This window comes from Podarcis melisellensis, assembly GCF_964234715.1.
Source record: "Podarcis melisellensis genome assembly, chromosome: 13".
NCBI classification, from domain to species: Eukaryota; Metazoa; Chordata; class Lepidosauria; order Squamata; family Lacertidae; genus Podarcis; species Podarcis melisellensis.
In genome coordinates, this window is record NC_138545.1 from 32,822,177 (window position 1) to 32,848,382 (window position 26,206).

Below are 26,206 nucleotides of genomic sequence, written 5' to 3' on the forward strand. Positions count from 1 at the left end.
GAGCTGGTTTGCTATGATAATTTTTTTTTTAAAAAAAATCCCACTCCTTCCTGGGGTGAACCATTAAGACAACACACAATATTTCTCTGTATTTAGCAAGTTTCCCACTAGGGCTAGAAGATGAGAATCTCCGTCTTCCTTGGACGGGAAAAAATGGAAAGCTCACACCAGACTTTCGTTCTCTCCTTCCCACTCACACAGCGGAGCCTGGGGCTAAGGTGCTTCGAAGATTTCCCTTCCGGACATTAATAAGATTCAAGGAGGCATTTCCTTTGGGCCAAGTCTGACTTATCCAGCAGGTCATCTTCGGAGTGGCAGGTTGAGATGGGCAGCTCTGAGACTGGCTTCAGGTGCCCACGTTTGCATCTTACTTCCACCTGATATAAGGAAGCTTGGAGCTCCTTTGTTAATAACGGCGGGAGGGAAAGGGAAAAGGCAGAGACAGAAAACTAACAGCACTTGCAGTGGGGGGAGGGGGGAAGCTTCACAATGCTATCCGCATCCCATTTTCATCTGAAGGAAGGCAACAGCGTTCTGGCCCAGCTGGCCAGGCCCAGCCAACACGCCTTAAAATGCCATGGCGATTTTCCATTGTTTGAACAGGCTGACTGCTCCTCCATCCCAGCCTTCCTTATGGAGCAGGAAGCCACAGCTCAGCTCATCATTCGCTGCCCTCACCAACCCCTCACTCTGCTCCCCTCTGCCTTGGGCCTTACATCTCCAACACAACCGCTTGATACAGCTGGGTATACCTTGTGCTCAGGCCCTGCTTGCAAAAGCAGCTTCCTCCCACAAGTACAATTTGACAGGGAAACACGGGGGTTGGTTTGTTTTCTTGGCTCGCTAAGTCTCAAGAGTCTGCTGCACCTTCAACCCCAGCCCCCAAAGCCCACAAATGCCAGACAGGTCAACAAAATGTAAAAACCGGCTCACTATTTCCCATGCTGGAAGAAAGGGGAGGGAGGGGGAGGGAAGCACCCAAAAATATAAATTTAAGAAGAAAAATATCATGACATTCTCCATGTTTCCAGGAGCTTGTGGTCCAGTTTTCGGCAGATTCCAAAATATCGTTATGGAACCAGATGGGGTCATGGCTCCTGTTTCTCTGCGCACAGCTGTGCTTTCTTTTCAAGCCCTGGGTCCTCTCTGGAGGCCAAGAAACAGCCAGAAAGCAAGCGCCGGGAGTCGTCTCCAACGCGGCTTCCACAGCGACAGGATACTGGTGACCGAATTCCTAATTTGGGATGGGTGAAGAAAGACAGAGGGGAACAACATTTAAGTTCAGAGCACCAGACAGAGCCAAATGGCATCAGATCCTTGCTTTTGCAAATCCAAAAAACAAAAAGACCAAAGGGCTGGGGGCTGCGTATACTTTGCGCTTCTGTGACCAGGACAGAACTTCGCATTGGTACAAGTGTGGAATCCCAAAGGATTCTATTGCTTTAAAAAATGAAGTTTCCAGCTTTTATATTTGTGAAGAAGAGCTTGTAAGCATGACGCCTGCATGACACCGATTCAGGCTTCAGACTTGTGTGGATTTCCTTCCTTACAGCTTTTTGAAGTAGCCTTGGACCGAACAGCCCTTCAAAAACAGAGGGCTGTCCTCTGTGAAGTCCAACCTGGGCAAAAGGCGCCCGTGAAGTCTAGAGCCTAAAAATTACCTGACTGTGTCAGTGGTGTCAAAATAACCACCAGGAAAAGATGATAAAGGCAACAGAACCAGAAGACAAAACCACTAAGAGGAAAAACTAAGTGAAAAAAATACCCCATGAAACAAGTTTTTCTAACGTCTGGCAATAATGCCAGAAGTTTCCAAGGACAATATTTCCCAGTATGAGTGCCCTATCCTCCAAGTATCCTTCCATCCCTCAAGACCCCTTTGTTCCATTGGCAAAAGCGATCAATACAGCCAGAGTCCCAAACCACCAGGGGCCCATTGAGTCCCAGACTCCAAGCCTTCATTTCTTTTTAAAGGAAGACCTTTGTTGTACCACAACTCCCATCATCCATGACCACTGGTCCTGCTAGCTAGGGATGATGGGAGTTGTAGTCTAACAACAGCAAAGTTTGAGAAATACTGCGTGGTGTGGCCTATGGATGAGAAATAAGATATTGCAGGGGCTCCAGCTCCCCTCATACTCAGCCAATAGGCCAGGGATGCTGGGAGTTGGCAGGCCTGCAGTGTCTGAACGGCCACGGGTTCCTCATCGTAGAACTGTCAAGTTGGAAGGACCCCATAGTCATCTAGGAAGGAGTTGCAGATGAAGAATCCCTGCTCCAACCCTTGTATATACAATATTTTTTTACGTTACCATTGGTGACAGCAGCACGGCGGGAGGGGGGCCCTGGCTACGTTGAAGACTCTGCCTCTTGCTTCTGTTTGGAAACAAGCTGAGCTTCCTTCAGGGAGAGATACACCTCCTCCTGGGGGTCGTAGTAGTAGAATTTGCGGATGTACGAGATCAGAGGCCTACGGGAACAGAGAGCCGAGGGACACTCAGGAGATCTTGCGGGTTGTGAAGTGGAAGTGAATCACCTCCCTCTTACTTAAAAATAAAAGACTCGAAAATGGCTGCAAATCAATATTGGGGTTATCTCTGCAAACGCAACATCAATCTTCAATGGGGAGGAGTTTGGAACCCACTGACTGGGGCTACCCTATGCACCCTCGCTCCAAGAGGATTATCACGATGACAGGGAAAAGAGGGAAGGCACAGTAAGATAGAGGCTGGGGAATCTTTTTCAGGCCAAGGGCCGCATGGCCTCAAAAATAAACCTGCCAGGGGCCACATTTCAGTAGGGGAGGGCAGGACTACAGGCAAAAGTGAGCAGAGTGATGGGTGCAACTCTTCCCTTTCTCGACAATGTTTCAACTACAGGAGAGTCAGAGATTTCAAGAACAAACACCCTCTCCTCTTCATCATCCAGGTAAGAAGAGGATATCGTTCAGGGGACACATTCCAGCTAGGAATAGGGGATGGAGGAGGGTTGGGGTGACCTGGGAAGAACCCCAGAGAGGGCAGAAGGGCCAAATTTGGCTCTTGTGCTCAAGGTTCCCCACCACTGCACTAAGAGAAGGACCGACATATACAGGAAGAGACTTAAAACTGTGTTCCACTGCAGATGAGCCCCAGATCTAATTATGTTAAAACTCCTGTTGGAATTCAGCCATCCTAAGGCCTCTGCACCCTGTCCCCAACTTCTTGGTTCCCTGCTCTCCCTCTCTCACTCACTCTCGGCCTCTCCCAGGAAAAAGTTAACAGCTCCAGGGCCAGAACCAGCTTCCTTCCTCACGCCACCCCAGCCCAACACGCTTCCCTCTGTAACCAACATAGGAAGTTCTTAAACCTGTAAGTGCGGGAAAGAGAGTATCACAGACAACCCCCTCTACCCTGGGGCCTTTCCAGGCAATTTACAGCACAACAAAAAATGCAGAGCAACTACTTCTTTGTGGAATCCCCAGATGTTTCCCCTCAAGCAAGTTGTTTGCTCCAGGCAACATCCCATTATCCCAGAGTGCAACAGCAGCAGACATTGCGGGTGCTTGGGAAAAGGCTGGTCCTTCTCCCTCCATCCCTGCCACCCTTTGATGTGGCGTGCTTGTCTGGAATGCCATTGCTCAAGGTCTGGTTGCCACCACTGGATTACTCCACTACATCTGACAGCATGTAGTTTTTGTGTTTGTGTGACCAGCTCCACCACCCCCCTCAAAAAAAAAAAAAATCACATTTGAGTGACGTGGGATGATACATTTTTATTTTTTTAATCTCTAGCATAGGATCTGTGATACTCTAGAGGAGGGTTTCCCAAAAGTTGGGTCTCTAGCTGTTGTTGGACTACAACTCCCATCATCCCTAGCCAGCGGTCAGGGATGATGGGAATTGTAGTCCAAAATGAAAATAAAAAAATCTAGAGACCCAAGTTTGGGAATCCCTGCTCTATAGTCACACAGGAAACTCCCTGCTTGATGCTGCAGTCACCGGGTAAGCAATGTGCTATGTGTCAACCTAACCCTAAGTGACACAAACACCCAAGGAAGGGAAGGGGCACCTATGTCTCTCCCCAGATACTGTCAGGCTAAAGACTTCACCATCCCTGATACCACTGGCTGTGCAGAAAGAGGGTCCAAAAGTTATCCCATTCTCAAGTTTCTTCTACTGTATATAGCAAGGGGGGGCAGTTTAATCACATGCTGTGTTGCATCGCCACCTCTAGGAGAGTATAAGCCAGTGGCTTCCAAATCTCCCCCGCCCCCCACAACCACTCAAAAATTGTTGAAGGTGGACCACTTGAAAATTTTCCTACCCCTGGTAGCCAATGTACTGTGCCATGCTAGGTGCTGCAAGACATGTATTTTTCATTGCTTCTTTTAGCTCTTGCATATTGTGTTCCAGTTTCAATTCCATAGAAGCAATAAAAAATGCAACTGAACTAGGACTATTTATTGCAATGGATGTACCATGCCCAACCAGAGATACCCATGGGCTGCCTAAATGAAGGTGAGGGGTCATTGGGGTTCCCACAGAACAGAGTTTGGGAATCCCTGCTATAAGTTATTAGAGGCTCACACATGACAGCTCCCTCCTCCCGTCCAACTTTCTGTAGGTCACAGTTGTTTGTAGAAGTTTTCCTTTAAAAAAACAAAAACACCTTAATTTTACAAACCTAGATACCTCTTCTTATCTCAGAAGTCCCCTGAGCATGCAGTAAAAAACTCAAAAGCCTTATCTTTGGATGACGCCATTCAGTTTCCAAACTGATATGCACACAACCTCTTGGCTTTGCTATTAGACGGAACAATGATGAAGAAGATGCAGCAGCTAGATTTCTGCACCTAGAGTCTTCCTTAAAATGGAGTTGGAAATAAACACAAAACAAAGCACAGAACGGAACGGAACCTTACTTGGGGAGCGGTAGTTCTGGAATGTGATCGATGCGGACCAGCTGCCTTATCCGGAAGCGGCAAAGGTGCTGTAGCGATTTAACGTTGCTAAACCTAGAGACGGGATAGAGGAGCTGGACAGGGGTCGGAGGGAGACCTGCAAGTTAAAAGTAAGTAAATAAATACATTGGGAGTGGGGGAGAACTTCTCAGGAAATATCTCTGCAGCTATCTCAGAAACATCTGAGAAAGATATTTGTTAGGAGCATGAGGCCAAGTGAGTGCTGGAAGCCTCCCCAGTCACTGCCTGTATTGGACACTTGTTGGAAGCTTCTCTAGCCACTGCCTGTATTGGACACTTGCTGGAAGCCTCTCCAGCCACTGCCTGTATTGGACACTTGCTGGAAGCCTCTCCAGCCATTGCCTGTATTGGACACTTGCTGGAAGCCTCTCCAGCCATTGCCTGAGCCCCCTCTCTCCTTCTAGTAAAAGACTTGGCCCTACACATCTGCTATGTATTAGGAGTGTAGTGGATCTCACAATCAGAAGCATCTAAATGTTTCACACGCACATTTAAATACATACCTGGAACCCTGGATCGCAAGAAATAAAGGAATTTCCCATTTTTGGAGTGCATGATGGCACGCTTGATGAACTCCACCACGGACTGGCAGCGGTCTTCAAACTTGGGGTGGCACCAAAGGCTGAAGGTCCCTGCCAATGAAGGAACATTAAGGGGCATGTTGGACAGAAAAGCAGAGGGTGGAAGAGCAACCATTTGGTATTTGCATGTGTGTCCCCCAGACTCTACAAAATAATGGCAATCTGCACAGGTGAGTGGATAGAATGCTGGAACTGAGAGATCAGGCTTAAGAGTCCAACCTATATCATAGATGCTCCCTTGGGCAGATTCCTCTCTGTGTGAACTTGACCTTCTCTGCAAGGTGAGTAGGATGCCACCCAAGGTTAATGCCCTTGCCCTGCCCTCAAGGCTCACCTCTGTAATGCTCCATTCTGGTGTGGTGGGTTATACCCTGTGATCGAAAACTGAGGCTCAGGATGTACCGAGGATCAGAGCTGTCACGAACCAAGAAGGACCCGTCAGGTTTCCCTTTCAACTTCATTTCAGCATCTTCCCAGTTCATTGGTCCCCAGTACCAACCACACTGTTGGGTTTTTTTCAAAAAAAAAAAAAAGAAGGGACATTTTTATTACAAGGTACATTCTTACCTCAGGTTAAATACGCTTCGAGTTGAGCGCGTTCGAGTTGTGCTCCGCAGCAACCCAAAAGTAACGGAGCGTGTTACTTCTGGGTTTCGCCGCTTGTGTATGCGCAGACGCTCAAAATGACATCACGCGCATGCGCAGAAGCGGCGAAAAGCGACGCATGCGTGCGCAGACGTGCTGTCGCTAGATACGTTTACCTCTAGATGCGTACAGGGCTCCGGAACGGATCCCATTCGTATCTAGAGGTACCACTGTAACTGGAAACCAGTTAGGTTTTTTTCAAGCCTTTTGTAGCTTACTGTCACAGCATAATGATTTGTGCTTGTAACACAGTCTAAGTGACGTTCCACACAACTGGATTTCCTCATCCTTTCCCTGTGCTGTTCCCCTGCCCCCAAAATCTACTCCAGAAGGCATCTCAACCCTCTGGAGCAGATTTTGATGATCAGGGAACTGCAGGAGAGAAGAAAGATGGCGGGGAAAGTCGGCTGCACAAACAGAAGTCTGTAGCATGAGCGGAACAGCAGTGTTATGTACAACCCAATGTGTTTTGTTTTTGGAATCGTGGGATAAATGGAAATCGATCTGATTAAACAGCAAACTTTTACAAGCATGTGGCTGTACATTCCAGCTCCAGCACCTACTCTCTGGCTTAGCGTAAGGAAAGCAGGGTTGAACTAATTTACGCTAAGCAAAAGATTACTTAAATCATCTAGGCATAACGCAAGTAGGCAGTTCCCTGTAAAGTCATTAGAGGAATTTCACTGGCACAGAACCAGAGAAGCATGAGTCACTTATTTTCCCTTACGTTATTACAAAATAAGACACACCGGACTGCAAAATAGCAGTGTACGCATGCAGGGCCGGCCCAGCCATGAGGCAAGGTGAGTGACAATCTCAGGCGGCAGGATTCACAGGAGCAGCAGATACTGCTCTCGATCTTTCTTGCCTCACTTGTTCCTGATGTAGGTCTTCCCTGGCCCTTTCTTCCTTGGCAGGGACCAGGGGAGCCATTTTGGGGTCCCGCCTCAGGTGGCAAAATGTATTGGGCCAGACTTGCATGCACAGGCCTGTTCCAAACCAGCTTTAACCATCTGCAAAATACAGGGTCAGCAAAACCATAGGTTCTGTACAAGCTCTGGCAATCCACTCTTTACCACACACAGAAGCATTTTACTTTTAGGTCCTGTGCTCACGATGGAAGCCAAGCATCATCACAACGGAACCATCATAAGAACCTCTGCTGAACTTTCAAAAAATATATTTTCAGCCTTTCTTTTTCTATTTCTTTTTTTTAAAAAAAATTATTTATGCTTTCCAAATTTATACATTTCGCTAATTTTACAATCATTTTAACTTTTAAAAACTTCGACTTCCTTCCCCCTCTTCCTGCGGTTCCTTAAATTTAATTTTAATATCTTCTGCATATCCAAATTAACTTTGTTTGCTCATTTATTCATCTACTTTAAATATATAACGCTTATAAAACTGCAGGTCATTACAACAATCCTGCCAATATTCTTATCTGTTTACAATTCATCTGTAAATATTCAATAAACCAATTCCATTCTTTTATAAAAAGCTTGGCTATCTTGATTCCTTATTCTTCCGGTAAGTTTCGCCATTTCTGCATATTCCATAAGTTTTTGTATCCATTCTTCCTTTGCTGGGACTTCTGCTTCTTTCCATTTTGGGGGAGAGTAACATTCTCGTCGCTGTAGTAGCATACATGAATAAGTTTCTATACAGTTTAGGTAGTTCTGTCCCTATAATTACCAAAATAAAACCTTCTGTTTTGTTTTGTTTTTTTTCAAACAAAATCCTTTTCAATTCATTATGTATCATTTCACAATAAGCTTTAACCTTACTAGAAGACCACCACATATGCTAAAGAAAACCTTCTTTCTCTTCACATTTCCAACACTTATTTGGTTTGGGTCAGCCTTACTTTTTCTAGCTCCCGCAAACTAGCTGCAAAACTGCTCGAGTCAGGCCGGTAGAGAGGGCACTGGAGGTGCGGTGCAGGTTGGCTGTGTACCGCTTCTGGTGCTCTGATCGGGATGATCCGGGGAAACGCATCTGAAAGGGGAGAGGATAGGGTTAAGACATGCCGCCACCCAAGGAATTAAAAAGCCAAGGCGGCTGGTGGCAGCTGCCCACGGCAGCAAAATTCTACGCCGGTCCTGAACAGGACACTACCGCCCCGCTCCAAACACAATGAAGAGACATTACTGAAAGTATAGACCAGGCATAGATGTTTTGGGACTACAATTCCCATCATCCCTGACCATCGGTCCTGGCAGCCAGGGATGATGGGAGTTGTAGTCCCAAAACATCTGGAGGGCCAAGTTTACCTATGCCTGGTGTAGACCCTGTACCACAAGCAGTGGCAGCCTTCCAGATGTTGTTGGACTATTAAGCCCATCATCCCTGACCACTGACGTTTGCTGGGGATGATGGGAGTTGAAGTCCAACAACATCTGGAGGGCCACAGGTTCCCTATCTCTGGCCTACAGCTGCCAAGAAACTGTTCAAAACCCTAATATACTCTCTGAAATGTAATTAGAAGTTATATACACACACACACCACAGCAATATAAGAACTGGATGAAAACATCAATCAAGAAAATCGCTTGGTTAAATTATATAAATCTGGAATTAATTTGATATTAAGTGGTATTTGTACACAGTGGTACCTCTGGTTACGAACTTAATTTGTTCCGGAGGTCCGTTCTTAACCTGAAATCGTTCTTAACCTGAGGTACTACTTTAGCTAATGGGGCTTCCTGCTGCCGCCACACCGTCAGTGCACAATTTCTGTTCTCGTCCTGAGGTAAAGTTCTTAACCCGAGGTACTACTTCCGGGTTAGCAGAGTAACCCGAAGTGTTTGTAACGCGAGGTGTTTGTAACCTGAGGTACCACTGTAATTGGCAAAATTGTACTAATCCTGGGTAAACATTGGAAAACTAATAAAAATTTATTTATTAAAAAAACACCCTAATACAGTATAATCTAAGCCTCCTACAGTAAGCTTCACTCCCTATATCAGACCTACCCATTTTCCACAAACCAATTCTTACTATTACAATGGTACCTCAGCTTTTGAACATCTCCGTTGACGAACATTTCGGTTTTTTGAACGCCATAAACCTGGAAGTAAATGCTTCGGTTTTCAAACACACCTCGGAAGTCGAACATGCCACACAGCTTCCACTGAGTGCAAGATCAGTGAGGCCTAGCTGTCGGCTATTGAGTTTTCGGTTTTCAAACATTTCAGAACTCACAGAGTCTTCCAGAACAGATAACATTCGAAAACCAAGGTACCGCTGTATAACCATTGTGTGCTCACCTTGGTGCCAAAGACTGAGCATCCTTGGGCAGCTACTAGGGCATCAGCAGGACCCACTTGCGATACCTGCCCTGAGTACCCTTGGTTTTGTTTTTTTACCCCTGGGCTGGCACTCTGAGCAGCATTGGGCAGCTGGATCTAACCAGCCTTTAAAATTCCCCTAATGCCCCCAAACTTAGCATTGGTGTGAGTTGTTGCGGGAAACTGAGGCGCAACTAAATCAAGAGCCAATTCTGGTCCACTTCCTCCCCTGCTTTCTTCCTGGCGAGAGGTAAAAGTTTATGGAAGGGAAGAGTGGTGGAGGAATGGAGCTCTTTGAACGTAGGAAAAGAACCTGGCAAACGCATATTATGATTCGCTGGTCTCCTTTCCATGGATAGCTATGCTCAGATAAACCTTAAACACAATACCAAAATCAGCTAAAAAGAACTTTCCTCTATTTCTGACCTTCAGGCCACTGGAAATGTAGCCACAATCAAGGAGGAGGTGTCGTCAGACCGTGGGGTACCCCAAGGTTGGCAGAGGTACAAAATATTCAGGGGGGAAAGCTAAGCAGGGCTGGGGAGGATCCCAAACAGCCCAAAGAGGACTGAGCAAGTTTAATGGCCGCAGAATGCTATTTTTTTGGGGGGGGGGAGACACAGAAATCCAGGCGGGAGGGGGGATGCAATGGAGTACTTCTGGAGCAGGCTTGGCTGGCTGACCAGCTCAGGAGCACGTCTCCATGCAACGTTTCGTTGCAGCGCTCACTTCTCTTTAGCTAGCTACCTAGAACATTCACATCAACCACCAGTAGCCAGGAAACACTGCGTAGGAAGACCTTCAGTTTCTCATTGGTTAACGAAAGGGAACCATAGATGTTTCTAGAGGCAGATCTGCCCCAGGCAGGGCATTCCATAAGGCAAGTGCCACTGCAGGCTAAATCCTTAATTAGTTCCCTGGCTGAGATCTCACTTCACGCAGGGGGACAGAAGAAAGAGGCATCAGCCACAAGTCTCAGAAGGATGGAGTGGGGCTGAACCCCACAGGAAGCAGAAGCTGTGGTGAGACTGGGGAAAGGAGAGGCAACACAGAAGACAGACAGTTGCAGAAAGCGCGTCTCTAGACCAGGATTTCCCAAACTTGAGTCTCCAGCTGTTGTTGGACCACAACTCCCATCATCCCTAGCTAGCAGGACCAGTGGTCAGGGATCATGGGAACTGTAGTCCCTAAAAACACTGGAGACCCAAGTCTGGGAAACACTGCTCTAGGGTTTACATGTCTTCTTTTGGAGGGGAAACCTGGCAATCTGGGGCGTGGGTGGCTTGGGGTCAGGCTCTGTATTGGAGGGTAACTGCACACACACAAAAACCTCAACAACTTTCCAGATATTTACTTCTTGAAATACGGCAACCCCACTCTAGGCACACACTGCACCATTGCCCCAACTGATGGAACAGCTCTTAATAGGGCTTTTGCTGACTTTCTACTTTGTTTCTGGCTATTAATTTAACTGGGCGGTTTTAAACAAGCCGCTGTATGACCTTTGTCTTTTTAAAAATGAGGAGGCAGGAAAACATGCCTTTGCTAAAACGAGCCGTTCCATAGCCTCAACTCACCTAAAGATGAACACCTCAAACCACATCAGGTACACAAACTGGCAATTCCTTCCTAGTATAAATCAGGCAGGAATCATCCTTGCTTGGTTAGAACAGTTTTATTCCAGGAGGCTCTTACACTGCAAATGTTCCTCTGATGTTACATTCCTCCAATGTTTCATACATGTCGTATATTTTAAACTTTTATTTTGTAAACTGGTTTTGAGACCCGGATGGTGAAAACCAGGGTATAATTTATTCCATCCAGGAAAAAGAGCTCCAGAGATGTGGAACTGTTGCCAAGGCTGCCTTCAAATATAGTTCAGTTCAGTAAATTTTAACCCAGTCTCCCTCAAGGAACTTATAGGGGTAATAAAGTGCCTATATCTTGGGAGGTTTAAGCCACTAGATAAAAGAAAGTCACTAACAGAGGGAGGAATTCTAAATGCTGTACAGCCCTGGTTGGCCACAAGGGGCAGCAAAGTCATATACTTTTGGGGCCACTTTTAGTGGGAAATCTCAGTGGAAGCCCGTTCGATTCCAAAGCAATTCTATATTACGTGTGTAGCAAGAAACTCCTTGGTTTAAGGAGGTTGCTGATAAGGGGAATGGCAGGTTCTAATTATGCTTAGTAAATGTGCTTGCTGGTTTTGGTTGAGATACTGTTTGATTTGTACCACTCGGCAAGGCAGGCTATACTGGGCAATGTGGGGCAGAGTTCCACTGTTATTTTTTTCTGCGCCCCAAAATCCAAAGCTGTATCTCAGCGTTCCCATGTCCCACCATCCCACTGACTCATGTTCATTCAGAAACTTTTCTAGAGCAGAGCTTTGTGTCGCGACATGTGAGTGTGTCAGCTGCAGTGTGTAAGTGTGCCGGGCAAGCACTCTCCAATCTCCTTCCGGGGCTGGAAAGGGATTAGTTTAACCTCCGGTTAGCGAGTTAAACTGAATTAAAGGTAAAGGGAGCCCTGACCATTAGGTCCAGTCGTGACCGACTCTGGGGTTGCAGTGCTCATCTCACTTTATTGGCCGAGGGAGCCAGCGTACAGCTTCCGGGTCATGTGGCCAGCATGACTAAGCCGCTTCTGGCGAACCAGAGCAGCGCAGTGAAATACCGTTTACCTTCCCGCCGGAGCGGTACCTATTTATCTACTTGCACTTTGATGTGCTTTCGAACTGCTAGGTTGGCAGGAGCAGGGACCCAGCAACGGGAGCTCACCCCGTCGCGGGGATTCAAACCACCAACCTTCTGATCGGCAAGCCCTAGGCTCTGTGGTTTAACCCACAGTTCCACCTGTGTCCCTTTAAACTGAATTACTGTGTCGTGAAATGATGCAAAACTGAGTTACTGTGTCACAAAATAATGCATGTCTAAAAACTGTGTGACCAGCATGAAAAGTTCAGAAAGCTCTGTTCCAGAGGCTTTTCTACCCACCACTTTTTTGGCATAACCAGCTGAAAAATTATAGATATTTGACGCGGACTCCTAGAAATGCAAGACTTCCAGGGGCCCAAGTTTTCCCCTCTGACGCTCTGGTCCAGGAAGCATGCTTAAATATCTGCTGTATTTTTTATTTTTGCAAGGGAGGAAAATGGGAATCAAACCAGTTGACCCTGCCTCCCCTGTTCACCGGTACAACAGCTTCACTGGTTACCAGTATCACTGCTGGCTCACTGTGCGACAGCAGCATTATGGAGCCACCAGTCACTTCTATGAGAGAGCAAACAAGAAGGCAGAGCATAGCTAAGGTGGTGCTCCCTACCCCCCAATTCCAGACACCTATTACACCAGTCTCAGGACAGTGCAGGCAAGTTCACTACCAGCAAGTCAAATCCATTGCACCAAGGACCAACAATGCTGACAGCAGCAGCAGCTCTGGTTAAAAATAGCAACCCAGAACGCCCACGACTCTACCGTATATTCAATTACTCCAATCATTTGAAAGTTAAAGTATCTGTAAAATTCTGCTCCAGACCATCCCATAGTAGCCAATAGGAGCAAGGCAAAATTTGTCAGGAGTCTTGAAAAGGGGCCAGGAGGAGAGGGTTTCAGCTGAATTCTGTACACATGGCTTGGCATCTCCAGCGTGACCAAGAGAAACAGAAGGGGTGGTGCCTTGCATGCAGTGCCATGGATTTTTTTTGCGTACTATTCTGTTTCTTGCACACCGCCTTGAGTCCAAAAATCCGATAATTCAAATGGAAAGCCCAGCTCCAGGGAGGGGAGGCGGAAATTTACAGCGGAATTTTTTGGAAACCACGAGGATCAAAGCTAAACTGACCCGGGGCGTGCGGCGGAGGCGGCGGAGGCAGAGGAAAAGACTGGAGGGACGAAGACCCCATCGGACCCACTAGGACAGATGTAGGCAGTGTCCCACTGATATCGTCTAGAAGAAGAACATAAAAAATAATTGAAATGTCCAGGAACTAAGAAAAACCCAAATGGGTGTAAGACAGGCTCGCATTAGCTTCACCTTCTCCAAGACCCAAACATTCACCTTGAGAGTCTTCTACGTCAATTAAAAAAAGCATGAAGACACATGCTTAGCAAAGGTTTATCCATACTTATTTGTGGCATGCACAGATTGTAAAGCTATCTTGGGTATCTTGCGGGGTGCAAAATCCTTCGAAAGACCAGATCTCAACATGATAATAGAATCAGAGGCAGAAGGGACCCCAAGGGTCATCTAGCCAACTCCCCTGAAATGCAGGAATCTCAGCATGTAGTCCCCCATCCAATTTGAAACCATACCAAACCCTGCTTAACTTTGCAAATGTGCAGGCAATTTTATCGCTGCGCCAAGGAATCCGTTTAAATCTGAGAGATGCTGAAGGTGGGCTGGTGGGGTTTTTTTAAAAATAGAATAGCTATATTTTATAGAAAGCAGGTGTAACAGCTTGGAAGGTTCAGCCACGCCAGCACAGCCCACCAGACATGCCCACCATGGGACTCAGCAAAACTTCCTGGCTTTGTCTGTGACTGCAAAATAGGGAGGAGGAGCCTACAAGCACCTGCCAAGCCATAACCCACAGTTGGCTGGTTCTATCTGCAAAGGTGGAGGACATGCCAAACAGACCTGGCTCAGTGTTCCCCCGAAAAAGGGCTTCCTGGCTTAAAATGCATAGAAGCTTCATTTCAAAGATGGGGCACCTGCGTCCCTCCAGATGTTGCATTATCCCTGGCATCTGGAGGACCACAAGTCCCACCCCCACTTTAGACGCTGGCAATGCTGCCACTCTGCCTGGCTTTATATAGCAGGAAACCTCAGGCACAGGAGCCAAACACAGCTGTCCATCTGGCCCCTCGGGGCTCTCTCCAAACTACTTCCTTCATCACTGGCCTGCTTTTCCCCTTCCTTGACTGCTTTTGCCAGGCTGGAAAGTGCCCTTGACCTGGGATAATACCTACTGCTGCTCACTTGGGCGGAAGATGGGAGAGATATGCGTGTGCACACACGCGTAGAAACTTCTGGCTTGCGTCGCTAGAACACAACATTGCACCCTGTGCATTCTGGCCTCACCCACAACCAGGAAGGAATGTGAAAGGTCCCTGCTTTATTGTAACACTGACATGATACCATGCTGCCCATAGTCCTACCTGTAGCAACAAGTGATGAGAGACTCCTTATCTCTTGTAACACCTACTTCAGGGTTTCCCAAACTTGGGTCTCCAGCTGTGGTTTGTTTTTATTTTTTACTACAATTCCCATCATCTCTGACGGCTTGTCCTGCTACCTAGGGATGATGGGAGTTGTAGTCCAAGAACAGCTGGAGACCCAAGTTTGGGAAACCCTGATCTAGCCTAAAACTTTCTGCAGCAACTAGCTTTCTATGCACTTTGTACCATCTCTTTTGTTAAAGCGCCAGCCCTCTCGTCACCAGCCTCCCACGCACAAAAGGAGCGCATAAAGCGCGATGCAGGAAGTTCATTCATCCTAAAGGGTGGCAAAATCCAAGTGCATTTCCAGCTGTTCAAGGGGAAGATCTGATGCCCAACATAAAACGAGAGGTTGGCGCAAGTGCAGGGATAGGAGTCCATTCAAAGAGACACAACTGCTTCTGAGCATTAGAAAGGAATCTGAATTTAAGGCTGCACATATAATAAATGCTGCCAAAGTTCCTGGGCTAGATGGAACAAAATGGGCAGGTGCAGGCAGCTTTGTATGCTTAAATCTAGCAGGGCTAAGATAGCTCCCATCATCACTGACCACGCTGGCTGGGGCTGATGGGAGCTGGAGTCCAGCAACGTTTGGAGGGCCACAGGTTCCCCATCTCTGATCACAGACTCATAAGAGTTGGAAGGGACCCTGGGGGTCATCTAGTCCAAACCTCCTGAAATGCAGGAATTTCAACACGCAGCCTCCCATCCAATGCGAAACCATACCAGACCCTGCTTAGCTTTGCAAATGTGCCAGCAGTTCTATTGCTGCACCATTTTATACTTATATATGGACTTGTTTGTAAGTATGCACACAAATGATCTGTCAGCAAGAATATAAGTTATCCTTTTCTTTTTAGAAAGCAAGCCAGCTTCTGGACGTTGTAACTATGTAAATACATTGGTTTGTTTTTTTAAAAAATACACCGGGGGGGGGGGGACCACTAAGCAGTATCTCAAAAGCCAAAAAGGGTGTGAACAGGAACTTCAGGAGTGAAGGGAAAGAGATCAGTGTGACCTATTTGACTCTTTACCCTTCCAGCATGGGTAGCAAAAGCAGCGAAATTATGCAAAACAAACATGCAACTTTGCATAATGCATAAAGACTGCTGAATTTAACTTCTTGGCTCCGGTTTTGGTTGTGCTGCGCAGGATTTGGGGATGAGGGGGAGGAAGCGAGCACAGAAGATGACACAAGGAGGCTTCTCCGAGAACAAAACCCCGAAGGCTGTGAAGTGCTACACACCAAATGGGTTTTAAGAGGCTTCCTTCCGTTCACTGAAAAAGATCATTACAAAGCAGCAGATGGGAAAGATGGGGCAGGGCCTATTCTGGGGGGCGAGGGAAGGAGGAAGGACTCTGGGAGAAATGTGCGGTTTCGTAAAAGGTAGTTCAGGAGACAAGCAGTACCCAAAAGGCTGAGGCTTCGCCGTGGGGGAGGTGGCGGCGTCGGAGGGTGTGGGGACGTCAGACCGCGCTGGGAGATGTCGACATCAACCAAAGACACTGTCTCACCTAGGAAGATGTGGGGAAAGTAGATATTAGAACCAACAGCATCCCAGGGACTTGCATTCAAGCCAGCACCCAAACCCCAGGAGGTACTTTTCACTGCCAGGCCTGCGATCATCTGATGCAGCTGAATATAAACATGTGCAGAGTGCCTTTCCCCTTGACAGTAAGCAACTGCACCCAGCTCTCCTTCATGACGTCAAATTTAGAAGATTTCTAGACATCTCAAAGAGGGATGACGTTGAACAACACTGAAATGCCTCCCCAAAACACACACCCTTTAAATTGAAGAGCTTAATCTGTGCACCGTCGAAACAGAGCAAACGTAGAAACCACAAGCTGCATTAAGCTAGGTGTTACTCAGAGCAGACCCACTGAAATTAATGGTCCCCAAGTTAGTCATGTCTATTAATTTCAACGGGTCTGCTCTGAGTAGCACCTAGCTGAGTGCAGCTTGTGGTTTCTACGTTTGCTCTATTTAGACGGAAAGCAACCCTGTATCCCTGGAATGTTAATGACAGAAATTAACGATCACCATCTGATGGTGTGTATCTGAATGGGCCGCCCTGCCTTCCTTTCTAAACAGCCTGTAATACACCTGGTGATGATCTCCCCACCCCAAACAATACACAATGGATAAGACGAGCATAAACTTGCCCTGACCTATATTTGAAACCAGGAAATGAATCAAGTTATTCTCCAGCGTTGAAGTCAAAGCCACGCTTCCTATTGCAACTTTGGAGTAAGCTCCATTGAACGCAACAAGCCATAGATCGCGTAGGCTTGCCCTCCTTTTGGTGTTTGGAATGGAGTCAGATCCTGCGCTCCCTAGATTCTCAAATGCATCCTCTGCCACAAGGGCGGAGAGACACTTTCGGTGTCTGACTCCAAAGCACTGCCTTTTCCTACAGGTCCTCCATAGTTACACTGAACTGCAACCTACTTGCTGTTACACCAAGTAGGGAACTGGTAGAAGTTAGAATCAGCATTCTGCCCTCTGCATTTCCTTAGATGCAACTCTGTGATCTCCGATTTTGTGGGTTTATTTTTTTAACCACTAACCTTTTAAAGCTAATAATAATAATAATAATAATAATAATAATAATAATAATAATATTCTCTGATCCGAGTGAGCCTATGTAAATTTTCCTAGCACCACACTAATGTCCTCTCAGTCTAGTTGCTGAGATTAAACCTAACTCAGGCAGAGGGTTAGTGTATTCATTTATTAAATTTCCTTTCAGCCCTTCCTCCTAAAGAAGCCTGGGGCTGTTATATATAGGTGAGTTGCTGGCAGAATTGTTTGCACCCTGATAAAGTCCCTTAATCCACAAGGGACTGGTTGACTCTGATCAGGAATTAGGGATAGTTACTGATAGTGGTGAATTTTAGAGTATCCTGGGTAAAGCTGGAGCAACTGGACACCCTGATTTACTAAGTGTTTTCTGCTGCCACCCCTCTCCCCAGAATGCAAGAGGAAGGACTCTCTAAAGCAGCCTTTTCCCCATCCTGGGTCCCCAGATGTTGCTAAATTGCAACTCCCATCATCCATGGTCACTGGTTATGCCGGCTGGGATGAGGGAGGCCGGGCTCCAGTAGTCGTCTCATCCTGCCATGTGTTTGCAAAGATATGTTTTATTACATATCATGCACAGACACATATGCGCACAAAGTATTTTTTTAAATGCTTACACTGAGATATAATAAAAATGTAAGGATGTCGTCACGCAGCCCCCTTCCGAGGATTTGTAGTGCCTCGACACAAACCTGGATTGCAAAGCGGGGTGGAATGGCATGGGGGTGGGCAAGCAGAGTGAGAAGGGGCATAGCCCCTGTCCCCCCCCCAAAAAAAGGGAGAATCACTCCAAAGCTAGTTATGGGTTTTTTTAAAAAAATAAAAATAAAAGTGATACTATTCTTAGGTTTAAAGACCCACAGCAACACATTATACATGCACAGAATAATAAAACCACAAGCACTTCCTTCAAGGGAAAAGGAGAGAGAAATCAAGTTTGACACTCACCCGTGAAGAGGGGACCGAAAGCAACTGGAGAAAAGGCACTTTGCGTTCGCATCAATCTCTGTTTTCTATAAAAAAGATGGACAGATGAGCCTGTAAATAAGACAATGCTGGGTGTCTGTTCCCCTCTCAGAGGCTCCATCCTTCTACCCACAAATGCTGCCTCAAGAGATCCAAAAACTCTGCTATTGAATTACCGGTATATTCTCTGATTATAAGGAGCATAGGGAGAGGGTAGCTGCAACAAGGACACTATTTCAACACAGGCTGGTTTGCAACCTCATAGGGCTGCATTCCTATGCACATTTACCCGGTAGTGTCATTTGGCTGAATGAGGCTTACTTCCAAAGTAGGCATGAATAGTATCGTGCTGTATTGTTAACTCATAAGCTGCCTCAAAAAGGGTAGGGGAGCCAGGGTGAAAATATCTAAGTAAATAAGACAAACCCAATCATTTTGTCCATTCAGCCCAAGATGCTGATTTAGGGAGTTTGAGGTTTTACTCTAAAACACACCTTGAATATAACTCTCCACCTGGGAGAATGAAGCAGGCTCCTGGCTTTATTTCAGAAAAAAAAATTGCACGCCTCAGCTATCAGAAGGCTGCGCCGTCATCTGGCTTCTAAGCCCCCATCATTAAGAATTAAGATGCAACGAAGCTTCTAGACCCCATGGTGGCAGTTATTAAACTCAATCTAACTAGAAGCGATTTGAGGAATCGCTAGTACCCAAGGTGAAAGACTGGCATTCTTCAGGGGCATTAGCACCCCAATAAGGTTTCCCTTAGAAGTTGTGGTCACTTTACAGAGTCAGCCGGATTTCTGTGTTAAAGATGTTAGAAGGGCAGGAAATAAATTAAATCAATGATGCTTGCTTGCTCATAAAAACATCAACCTGCTCTTGTTCTGCAACTTCTGCCCCCTTTATGCTTGGATTTTTCAAACCACTTTTATGACATTAAAAAAAAACACACATTTGTTTTTCAAGGTCAATTTCTATGCTATTGTCGCTATTATTGGTGAGAGTGGCTCTGACTGCGTTAAACTAATCTGGCACCCTTTCCCACTCTATACATAAAGGTAAAGGTACCCCTGACCATTAGGTCCAGTCACGGATAACTCTGGGGTTGTGGCATTTAACTCAATTTACTGGCCGAGGGAGCTGGCGTACAGCTTCCGGGTCATGTGGCCAACATGACTAAGCCACTTCTGGCGAACCAGAGCAGCGCACGGAAACGCCGTTTATCTTCCCGCCGGAGCAGTACCTATGTATCTACTTGCACTCTGACATGCTTTCGAACTGCTAGGTGGGCAGGAGCAGGGACCGAGAAACGGGAGCTCACCCCGTCATGGGGATTCGAACCGCCGACCTTCTGATCGGCAAGTCCTAGGCTCTGTGATTTAACCCACATCGCCACCCGCATCCCACTCTATACACAGACATACACATAAGGGCTGGGTCATATCTGGATATATCACCAGCTAGACATCACAATTTACTGATGTATCACAATGTCCGAAATAAAGATGGAGCTTTGTAGAGGCATTGGCTGGCTTCATGTTTCTTTCCTGAATCGTAATTTTTGCATAGTACGCACATGTACACACACCATAATCTGCAATATATTGCCAAGTCAAAAATTATGAAACCAATTTTGGACGATATATCACCCAGTCCTAATAAACACACCCCTTCCCACCCCATCTTTAACCACAGACAAGTGTGAGTGAAGAGGTTCTATCCTTTTTTTACTCTCACTGACCGTACCATCAGTTCAGCCATTGCACAGTTGCGCTTAATTTGGAAGTGCACTCCCCCCCCCCCAAATTTAACCATTTAACCGTGGATGGGGGGGGCGGGGTGGAGCGGAGCAAGGGACATTTGCAATGGTACTCCATTTTCTGGGCCCAGAAACCACAAACAGAAAATGTGGCTAGACACCACAAATTATGTCAGTGTTCGTTAACAGGAAACCGTATTCTATCACACATTTTAAGTACCCAATTTTCCAAGGGGCCATGCTGACAAATTGGTGGTAATTTAGTCCACCTTCTTCTCCCAGCAGCAAAAATCAAACAGTGGAACAGAAGTGTAGACCACAGTGCACACAAATCACAAATTACTCCAGTACGCACCATAAATTTAAAGCACACACCGAGCCCCAAAGAACCCTGGAAAGGGTTGTTTACCCCTCAGAGCTACAATTCCCAGCAACCTTAAACTACAATTCCCAGAATTTTTCCTTTGGAGGTGTGTGTTTTAAAGTTGTGGTGTATATGAGGTAACTGAAATGCCTTAATATGAAAAAGTGTTATACACATACACACATATATACTCAGTTTTCAAAAAATTACAAATACACACCTTACAATCACATGGTTCCAATACATAATAGACTTCCCTCCCCACCTTTTGTGGTTTCTTGTCTTATTTAAATTTTTAACACAGCATTTTCCAATTCACTCCATTTTTAAGTTATCCTGCAGTTTATCTTTGATGATAATTTAAACTGATCAATTTAAGTTAACCCTACCAAGGCACTTGCTTGCATACCATAATTTTTCAGGTATTACCACAAATGTTCCCAGCTCTTTAATTAATTTTGTCCCCTCTTGGTTTCTTGTTACACCTGTTACGTTTTGCCATTTTGGCATCAGTTTGGTCAGCCAAACTTTGGTTGGTAAAGCATCCTCATTGCTCCTCTGGGCAAAGATCAAAAGGTATTTTTGTGCCCCGAGACACAGTTGTGATTTATAAACATCCTGGAGGCAGATGAGATAAGCTCCTCCAAAAGTATAAAAACTTCTTTATATGTGGGCAAGTGAAATCAATTCTATAGAATGTGGCTATTTTCAAGTCTGCATGTGTTGGGTTGGAGTTATCTCTGGGTTTTGAGCCCCATTCTCAACCCCTAAAAAGAAAAAAAGTCTGCCGTTAACATGGGACAGGAGCATTTTCCTTTCAGACACTCGGACCCTTCCTTCGCCATTAACCTCTGAAGTTCAGAAACCCGCAAGTAAGCACAGAGCAGAGAAAAATGACATAAATGTTTTGTGGAGGGAACCTCCATAGATAACTCAAGCCACGTTTTGTAAGAGAGAGCAATAGATAACTAGACAGAAACAAAGTCCAGCCCAGAAAGAAAAAAAATCCTATTGGATTTTGGGTGGGAATTTTCTCACATTTCAGAGGTGAAAGCCAGTCACCCCTTGAACACAAAATGGAACCCATCCATGCCAACTATGCCTGGAGTTAGAGATCACATCCATATGAATTTCCCCTCAAGGAATCCTGGGAACTGTGGCTTTCCCCCCACAGAACTACAATTCCTGGCACCTTTAAACTACAGCTCCCAGGATTCTTTGCGGGAGGGCATGTGCTTCAAATGTAGATGTGGCCAGAGTTGGAAGGGGCCTTGTAGGCCCGCTAATCCCTCAATGCAGGGAATCTAGAGCTACACCATACACAAGAGGTGGCTGTCCATGAAGACCCCCCAAAGAGTGAGACCTTACCCCTCTAGAGAGTGTGGAGGGTGGCATAAACCCAATTTACTCAACAAAATATCCTTCACAAGTCTCTTCATCTCTGTCTCAAAGACATACAATGTTCTTTCTTCGCACGATTCCCTCTGGAGCATTAGTCCAAAAAGGTGTCTTCTTCATATTGCTATACCAATTTCGTTTTTCTCTCGCCCTTCTACCAAAAAGTTCGGGATACCTGACCCCCTCCTATATTTTTTATTCACAATACCCCTGTGAATAAGGAGGTGCAATGGCCCAGTCCTCACAGAGATGACAAATCTGTACCTGGGCTGAACCACACAGAATGGAAGGAGGGGTCAACACGGTGGAATATTCCTCCATGAACACGTGCAATTCCTCCATAAAGAAAACCAGCATTTTGGCATTGTTGTTGAGGAGGAGGAGTCCATCATGCAACACCTCATACGCAATCTGAATTGGTACGAACCAGACACAAGCCCATCCCCTCAGCAAGAACTAGCAAAGAGTGAGTGGCAAACTTCAAGTCTAAGTAGAGATACAAACCCAGGAATCTAGCCAACTCTAGTTTCCATCGGAATAGGAATGGCTTTATAAGTAAAACGAATAATTATAGGTCTTTCCACTCTACCACCCCTGCTTGCTGTCTTACACACACCCATTTACACACACATGGGCCTTAAAAACAAAAAGTAGTGGTAGTTAATACTTCTCGTAAACTGCTTCAGAAGGGTTTGTGTTCTGAAAGGCAGGGTGTGAAATAATTGTAAGAAATAAACACACACATACAGTGGTACCTCGGGTTAAGTACTTAATTAGTTCCGGAGGTCCATTCTTAACCTGAAACTGTACTTAACCTGAAGCACCACTTTAGCTAATGGGGCCTCCCACTGTTGCCACGACATGCACGATCATGCCACGGAGCATGATTTCTGTTCTCATCCTGAAGCAAAGTTCTTAACCTGAGGTACTATTTTTGGGTTAGCAGAGTCTGTAACCTGAAGCGTATGTAACCTGAAGCATATGTAACCCGAGGTACCACTGTATACACACACACACCCTTGGTTTTTCATTAGTTTCAACATATGGTATATGAATAAAGCTGCCCTAACCAAACCAGACTTTTCCACTGTGACTGGCAGGTGTCAGGCAAAGAGGCCCTTCCATGCCCTTTTCCACCAGCACCATTTACTGGAGATGCCTGGGAACTTTTGAATGGAAAGCACATCTTCTACCACTGAGCTGTGGTACAGACCAAAGAGAATTTATACTAATCACCAGCTGTAAGTGACAAAGTTGAGAACTGGTTCGTGAACCCCAGGGTTATATGCTCTGCTGTATGCCCAGAAGAGTCCATTAGCCTCTATATTGCTTTAAGGATAAAAATAAAAAATAATAAATTATACTAAGAAAGCTTTGCGGATGTGGTGAACCAATGGCCCTCCAGATGCTACAGAACTACAGCTCCCATCATCCCTGGCAATTGGCCATGCTTGCTAGGGCTGATGGGAGGTGTAGTTCATTAATTTCTGGAGGGTAAACCTGTGCTACAGCATCAATAATACTAATAATTTTATTATTTATAAAGAACTATCACTAAATGTAAATGAAAAATTACAACTAGACCAGTCTCGTCCTACTATGCAATGCTCCTTGAACTCTGATTTCTCCATCGAAACATCTAGGCCTCAAAAACTGGCGAATCCACCATACCACCACCGTGAACCACTAATCCAACACCTGAACACAAGAGTATTTACTCTTCACCCCTTAGGATAGTGAAATTAGCAGAGGCATTTAAACAATAAAGCACTCCTCTGCTTCACAGAGAAAATCCATGTTTAGTTCCCTCAACCTTAAAGCCTTCTGTCCACAACTGGGAAACACAACACTAGGTCTCAGATAAGCCACCTTTAGTTACGTTGCCAAGCGACAATTAAAAACAGAAAACCCACCAGTCATTGTTTATCTACTGGTTCCCCCACTGTGTGTTACCCCTCACCTAGAGACTGCGTGTAACCAACGTGGTGCCCCTCTGGATGAGGTGGACTACAATTCCCATCATTCCTAACTACTGGAGCTGATGGGAGTTGTAGTCCACAACATCCAGTGGGCACTACGTTGGCTCCCCCTGCTCTAGCTGCCTAACACCAGGGTGTTCCTTTGCAGTCAAAGGTTTTCCACGTCTTGAGATGCCTCTCCTGTTCCATGAGAAAAAGGGAAACAAGTGTGAACGCCTTTCCAGGCAGTTCACAGCTTCTAGCCTTTCGCCACCAGAGAACTCCAGCCTCCACAGTCACCAGTGAAGTCCTCCTTTGGTATTCAGGGCTTAGGACAGGCTTCCTCAAACTTGGCCCTCCAGATGTTTTTGGCCGACAACTCCCATGATCCCTAGCTAGCAGGACCAGTGGTCAGGGATGATGGGAACGGTAGTCTCAAAACATCTGGAGGGCTGAGTTTGAGGAAGCCTGGCTTAGGAGCTCTAACAGAACACAGAAATATGCATCATAACAGCTCAGGACAATGGTCTACCTAGATGTCTGGCAGTGGCTCTCCAGACTCTCAAGAGAAGATTCTTTCAGTCAAAAGAATAGAGCAGCAGGTGTACTTGGGACCTTCTGCATGCAAACCATTGGTGGTTGTAGATAGAAATGTGAGAAGCGGAATCTCCTAAGCCCAAGTGAAAGCCAGGAAGACTGATTGGGGGGGGGGGAAGATTCTCTCCTCTTTTGAGGTGTTGCCCAAGAAAAGCCAAGACCTAAATTCTCTATCCTTCACAGCATAGGAGCCAACTCCTGGAGGCTTAGGTTCCTTTGCTCTCCCCCCAATAAGATATCGGAGGGAGCAGGGCCCCCCCAAAGTTGATGGACATTGTCATTCAAATAGTGTGGGTGCAGCAAGCCATGTGTTCGATTATGCAGGGTGGGGCTTACCTGGGCTCCCCATATTTTATTCAAGTTGGCACCCCTGCTTCACAGACTCCCTACCTGAATCCATAGCCAGGAAACAAGCACCTGAGAATCCACTGTTACAAGCATAGTCTCAGTCTCAGCCTTTGACACCCAGGATACTCCTCCAACAGACGGTCCCTTGCCAGATCTCGAGCTTTCCTCTCCTCACCCCCCCTTTTTTTCTTTCCTCTTACCTGCCCGACTCTTGCTCCCGACACCCTGGGTGGGACACATCGGGGAGGCTCCCTGCCGTGCCGGAGGTGGCTCGGGGGGCTGCGGCTTGCAGCAGCTCCCTCTCCCCGGCCCGACGTGCACCAGCGGGGGTTGTCGGGTTGCACGACGCTCCGCTGCAGCTTTTGGTGCGGAAAAGGCGGCTCAGGCGAATCTTCAAGGAGCCTTTCCTCGAGGGGGCGGCGGAGGAGCTCGGGCGGTTGGCTCCGACGGCGGGCACCGGGCCTGCCGGAGGTGGTGGAGGAGAACCCGGGGTAGTGGTGGTTGCAGCAGCGGGTGCTTGGAAGCGGCTACCCGCCGCGTCGACCGGGCTGGAGGAATCTGCCTGCCCGACAGCCGCTTCCACCTCCTCTTCGTCTTCCTCGTCGGGGCCGAGAGCTTCTAACACGAGCAGGGCGTCGCTGGTCTCTTCCCCCGGGGGCAACAGGGGCATCGTGGGCGGAGGGGCTAGAGGCGGCGGAGGCAAGAGGCTCAGGCACGGGCAATCTCCGGGAGGCTTGCCCGGCCCTCCCGGGGCCGTCGGGGGAGCCTGGTGTAGCCCCAAGGCGGCCAGCTGCAACTCCAGGCCGGCCCCCGGGGGGAAGAGGAGGCCGCCAGCCGCTCCGCTCCAGCATCGTCCCCCTCCAGGCTCGCCTTTCGGCGCGTCCAGGAGAGCGCACCGGTGCCTGGCGCACAGCAGCTCCGACGGCGGTCGAGGCGTCGAAGGCGTGGGCAGGCAGGCGGACGGGGAAACCCCCGACGGCTCTCCCGCTTCGCCGGGACGGAAGACCAGCAGCTGCGAGCCTCGGAGTCCGCCCGCCCTTCCACGATCCCCGGCGACGGCAACGGAGCTTTCCCCGACGGCTCCGCCGAGCGCCAACCCGGCTGCGGCTGACTCGGCCCCGCCGTAGCCCAGCAAGCGGCTCAGCACCCGGTACGAGGCCGCCGCCGCTGCAACCGCTTCGCCGCCTCCGCCGCCTCCGGGCTCCGCCGCCGCGGCCGCCGCCGCTGCTCCTCCTCCGGCCCGCTGCATCGCGCTAAGGGAGGCGGTGCATTGCATGGAGCAAAAGGCGAGCGGGCCTCGCCAAGCAAGCTGGACGGGGAGGCCGGCCCCGGATCCAGATCGGCTGTCCAAAAAAGCTCAAGGCTTTCGCTTGCTTGCTTGCTGGCTGGCTGGCTTGCCTGGTCGCTTAGGGGCCCGCCCGAGCAGTGGGTGTGCACGCCCTCCGACTTCCCTTTCCGCTGATGCGCCCGATGATGCGCTCTCCAATGTGACCAGCCCGTCTGCGGCTGCGGCTCCTCTCTACGCTGCGCGCGCGCA

At 47.3% G+C, this 26,206-nt stretch overlaps 1 protein-coding gene across 2 annotated transcripts; it reads right to left on the reverse strand.

Annotated features, from left to right (window-relative positions):
* Positions 1 to 916: 916 nt before the first annotated feature.
* SOCS7 (suppressor of cytokine signaling 7) lies at positions 917 to 26,153 on the reverse strand. 2 transcript variants are annotated; one of them, XM_081885609.1, is made up of 10 exons: positions 24,870 to 26,153; positions 18,228 to 18,292; positions 16,106 to 16,210; positions 13,320 to 13,424; positions 8,057 to 8,187; positions 5,879 to 6,047; positions 5,467 to 5,595; positions 4,904 to 5,039; positions 2,313 to 2,470; positions 917 to 1,234 (listed from the first exon to the last, which is right to left on the reverse strand). In XM_081885609.1, exons 1-9 carry the CDS (start codon positions 25,943 to 25,945, stop codon positions 2,350 to 2,352), a joined length of 2,037 nt encoding a protein of 678 aa, XP_081741735.1. In that variant the 5' UTR covers positions 25,946 to 26,153; the 3' UTR covers positions 917 to 1,234; positions 2,313 to 2,349. The 2 variants fall into 2 exon arrangements, with proteins under 2 accessions (XP_081741735.1, XP_081741736.1); XM_081885610.1 differs by lacking the exon at positions 13,320 to 13,424 and having other exon boundaries at positions 24,870 to 26,150.
* Positions 26,154 to 26,206: the final 53 nt, after the last annotated feature.

Coding starts and splice junctions, on each gene's coding strand:
- SOCS7 (XM_081885609.1), bottom strand. CDS start 25,945: ATGCAATGCACCGCCTCCCTTAGCGCGATGCAGCGGGCCGGAGGAGGA. Junction 5,040..5,466: donor CTTGCGATCCAGGGTTCCAG/GTATGTATTTAA, acceptor TTTAACTTGCAG/GTCTCCCTCCGACCCCTGTC. Junction 2,471..4,903: donor CCAGAACTACCGCTCCCCAA/GTAAGGTTCCGT, acceptor CTGTTCCCGTAG/GCCTCTGATCTCGTACATCC.